The following is a 4,550-nucleotide window of genomic DNA, read 5'->3' on the forward strand; positions in this document are numbered from 1 at the left end:
GGACAGAATCATTCAAATAACAGGACTGTACTTAAGAAGTATTTGTATTTCATGAATTATATTCTTACATTTGGCAAAAAGGGACCCCGTTTGGGTCGAACAAACAAAACATCATTTGGATACATTTCACCTGCTGCCTCTGTCTCCTCGTAGTGGTCGGTGGTTGCTGTTCTGCCCGGTGTTGGTCCCATCGTCGGTCGGGTGGTTGAAACTCTCACGGAGGTGGATTTACTCGGAGGTGAAGTCAGTTTGGTCTGGTTAGTCAAAGTTGAAACTAAATGAAAGTTTGTGACTTTATAAGGATCAAGTGGGGTTCTGATTGTTCTGTCTGTGACTCCAGTCAGAGCTAATATTACAGCTGGTTCCATCAATCCCTGGGTCGTCCATGAACTCAAAGTCTCAGGCCTTCGGACCGTAGAAAGATGTGGAGACATGGAGCCTGTTGAATGTTGAGGCATCGTAGTTGGGTCAGGGGTAGTAGATGGCTCATGTATCGTAGTTAGGTCAGGGGTAGTGGTTGGCTCAGGCATCGTAGTTGGGTCAGGGGTAGTGGTTGGCTCAGGTATCATAGTTGGGTCAGGGGTAGTGGTTGGCTCAGGCATCGTAGTTGGGTCAGGGGTAGTGGTTGGCTCAGGCATCGTAGTTGGGTCAGGGGTAGTGGCTGGCTCAGGCATCGTAGTTGGGTCAGGGGTAGTGGATGGCTCAGGTATCGTAGTTGGGTCAGGGGTAGTGGTTGGCTCAGACATCGTAGTTGGGTCAGGGGTAGTGGTTGGCTCAGGCATCGTAGTTGGGTCAGGGGTAATATGTCGAGAAGTTTTACTCAGACCTGGGGTTGGTTCTGTCAGATTAATCAAAGTTGAAAAGACAGCTGTATCTCTACGAGGTTCTTTGGTGTGTTCAGACATTGTAGTTCTGATTGTCAGAGCTAATGCTACAGCTGGTTCCGTTAATCCCTGGGTCGTCCATGAACTYGGCGTCTTGGGTCTTTGGACTGTAGACAGATGTGAAGAAGTGGAGGTTGTTGAAMGTTGAGGCATTGTGGTYGTCACAGGGTTCATGGTAGGCTCAGGTGTTGTAGTCACCTTAGGGGTCTTGGTAGGCTCAGACATTGTGGTCAGCTCGGGAGTCCTGATCGGCTCAGGTGTAGAGGTCGCCTTAGGGGTCTTGGTTGGCTTTGAAGTTGTGATCAGCTCTGGCACAGTGGTTGACTCAGGAGTCATGGTTGGCTCAGGGTTCATGGTCGTGGTTGGCCTGGGAGTTGTGATCAGCTTGGGAGATGTGATAAGCTCAGGCATTGTGGTCGGCACAGGGATCGTGATTGGCTCTGGCATAAGGGTCTGTTCAGGCATACTGGTTTGCTTAGGGGTCGTAGTCGGCTTGGGAGTTTTGGTAGGCTCAGACGTCGTGGTAGGCTCTGTGGTTGTAGTCAGCTCAGGGGTTGTGGTTGGCCTGGGAGTTGTGGTCGGCTCAGAGGTTGTGGTAGGCTCTGTGGTTGTTGTCAGCTCAGAGGTCGTGGTAGGTTCTGTGGTTGTGGTCGGCTCAGGCATAGTGGTCGGCTCAGAGGTTGTGGTAGGCTCTGTAGTTGTTGTCGGCTCAGAGGTTGTGGTAGGCTCTGTGGTTGTGGTCGGCTCAGGAGTTGTGGTAGGCTCAGAGGTTATGGTAGGCTCTGTGGTTGTTTTCGGCTCAGAGGTCGTGGTAGGCTCTGTGGTTGTGGTCGGCTCAGGAGTTGTGGTAGGCTCAGAGGTTATGGTAGGCTCTGTGGTTGTTTTCGGCTCAGAGGTCGTGGTAGGCTCTGTGGTTGTGGTTGGCTCAGGAGTTGTGGTCGGCTCAGACGTCATGGTAGGCTCTGTGGTTGTGGTCGGCTCAGGCATTGTGGTCAGCTTGGGAGTTGTGGTCGGCTCAGAGGTTGTGGTAGGCTCTGTAGTTGTTGTCGGCTCAGAGGTTGTGGTAGGCTCTGTGGTTGTGGTCGGCTCAGAGGTTGTGGTAGGCTCTGTGATTGTGGTCGGCTCAGGCATAGTGGTCAGCTTGGGAGTTGTGGTCGGCTCAGAGGTTGTGGTAGGCTCTGTGGTTGTTGTCGACTCAGAGGTTGTGGTCTGCTCAGGCGTAATGGTTGGTTCAGGCGTAGTGGTCGGCTCAGAGGTCATGCGTCGAGAAGTTTGATTCAGACCTGGGGTCGGTTCAGTCTGGATWATCAAAGGTGAAAAACTGGTAGTACCTTTGCGGGGGTTTGTGGTGAGTCCAGGTGATGTTCTAATTGTTCTGTCTGGTACTCCAGTCGGAACTAACATAATAGCTGGTTCAGTCTCTGGTTCCGTTAATCTCTCGTTTGTCCATGAGTTTGATGTCTCCGGTATTCGGACCGTAGATGGATGTGGAGASATGGAGGTTGTTGAATGTTGAGGGGTTCTAGTCGTCTCACGGGTTCTGGTTGGCTCAGGGGTCCTGGTCAGCTCAGGGGTCCTGGTTGGCTCAGGGGTTTCAATCAGCACGTGGGTCGTGACCTTTGCTGTTGTTGTAGCTGTTCTGCTCTGATTCAGAGAAGCTGATTGTRCAAAAACAAATACAAATCATGAGGTGAATTTAAACATGCTTCTTGCACAGTTTACAACCACTGAAGGGTATTCAGGACAATACAAATCCATTCCCTGTGAGATAAATAGATCCAACAGCTGAACCCTGGTYCCCTGCAGAGACCCACCATGTGCCGTGGAAAGGACTCTGTTGGTCAACATGGAGCTGATCCCAGACGGGGAGACATGACTCAGATTCGTGGGCGGTTGGTGCCAATCTGGGGATTAAAATAAACATCAGAAAACTGAAGAACAGCCGAAGCTTAAAGGACATTTTTAAACGTAGCATCTCACCAGCAGGAAGTCTGATGGATGAGATGTTTGCTGCGTGATGAGAAGGAAAATCGTTCAGGAAATTTATCAAACCTGAGTCTTTGTTGAGCTTTTAGTTATTTAGAAACAGTTTTATAACATGTTTCTACTGGTTTAAAGAATGAATGAACTTGAATATATGACAAGACAAACAGAAAAAGGAGCAAATGAAATATTTCTGTAAATGTTTGTGTGTTTTCAGTAATTATATAATAAAGCTGCCATTTTTATGTTTGCTAATGTCGATCAGCTTTGGCAGCCATCTTGAATCAAGCTAACTCCAAAATTTAGCTAACTGTAGACACTTTCAATGATAACATCCTGAGTTTTATTAAAATCCACTTTCTATAGCAACAGAATGTGTAAATAAGGTAATTATTTAATTAAAATGGCAACTAATTGCTAAAAGAGATTTTGATCATAGGTAATTAAAACAGTTTGCTAACATCAGCTTAGCATGAGTATTAGCAACACAAGCTAATATGGCTAACTTTGGTTAAAATACATAAAAAAAAATAAAATTCAACAACAAAGTCAGTTTTCATGTGAGGCTTAAAAACAGGAAACTGTTGAGTTTGAGTTAAATAAAGTTAAACTGTCCTCTAGACTGAACTAATCTGAAACTTGAATAAATGAATAAAAACAATGCTCCAGGTGGTTTTCATGCATGTCTGGAACTTATTTTCACATTGAATGAGTGGATTTTTAGGTTTTTGCTGCCATCTGCTGCTCAGGGACCAGCGGACCGGCAGAACCGGGTCAGACCTGAATGTGGACCTTCAACAATGGTCTGGTTGAAGAGCGGAGCGATGGAGCCCACATCCCACAAGTCAGGAACCTCTCTGCCTGGACAAAAAACACTCCACAGATTACAGATAATCTCAAATTATACAATATTCAATAAATCCAACAGGAATACYGTGCCTGTAGAGCTTTTATTTTGTTTTTAAAATACAAAACAATCCTAAGGAGAGGCTCTTATTTTGAAACTGAAATGTACTTTTTAAAGGTAATGAATAAAAACAGATTTTAAATGTGATCTAAGTTAAAAATCAAACATCTTACCGGTCTTTCCTGCCATCACACAGATATAAATACAGTCAGAATTATTCCTCTGAGACACTGAGGAACAAAAAACATCCAGTTAGAATAAAAATAAATAAAAACTCTTTACTTCCTGTTAGAAACAGATCAGGACATGAGAGTAAAAATGTTCTGAAAACTTCCAGAAATTATAATTAATTAAGTTTATTCTTAAATTCTCCTCCAACCTGATAAAATGGAGGAAGATTTAAAGATTTCCTGCAGAGAGCTTGTTGAGTTTCCCATCACGTCCAGCAGCACGGCTGTAAAATCTGCGTTTAAAACAAAACAAAGCTTTATAAAAAGATCTGATTTGTTSTTTTTCTGAGTTTAAATTTATTTACCTGCTAAATCATTGGTGTCGTTTGTGACGCAGTAACAGAACCGTCTCCTCAGCGCGCTGCTCGACAGACTTTTAATGCTGGAAACTGAGAAAAAACTAAAGTTACAGAAAAAAAACGACAGTTTCTGGGTTTAAAAGTTGAAAACGTTAAAAAAATTAAGTTTGAAATGTTAAAACTTTGTACAGCTTTTCACCCATTTTAACATTTTTATTATTAGTTATTAAACAGATGGTTTATGTCC

The 4,550-nt window shown here is 44.4% G+C and overlaps 1 protein-coding gene across 1 annotated transcript in view; it reads right to left on the bottom strand.

Moving 5' to 3' along the window:
- Positions 1-4,550, bottom strand: part of hhla1 (HHLA1 neighbor of OC90) — a 10,260-nt gene that overhangs the window by 3,990 nt on the left and 1,720 nt on the right. The window contains exons 6-12 of the mRNA XM_014022030.1: positions 4,310-4,393; positions 4,154-4,237; positions 3,948-4,004; positions 3,648-3,728; positions 2,865-2,894; positions 2,699-2,788; positions 131-2,542 (exon numbers count right to left, since the gene is read on the bottom strand). Of these exons, the coding sequence (XP_013877484.1) occupies positions 131-2,542; positions 2,699-2,788; positions 2,865-2,894; positions 3,648-3,728; positions 3,948-4,004; positions 4,154-4,237; positions 4,310-4,393 (2,838 nt within the window). The remainder of the gene's footprint in view (positions 1-130; positions 2,543-2,698; positions 2,789-2,864; positions 2,895-3,647; positions 3,729-3,947; positions 4,005-4,153; positions 4,238-4,309; positions 4,394-4,550) is intronic.

This window comes from Austrofundulus limnaeus, unplaced genomic scaffold, assembly GCF_001266775.1.
Source record: "Austrofundulus limnaeus strain Quisiro unplaced genomic scaffold, Austrofundulus_limnaeus-1.0 Scaffold315, whole genome shotgun sequence".
NCBI classification, from domain to species: Eukaryota; Metazoa; Chordata; class Actinopteri; order Cyprinodontiformes; family Rivulidae; genus Austrofundulus; species Austrofundulus limnaeus.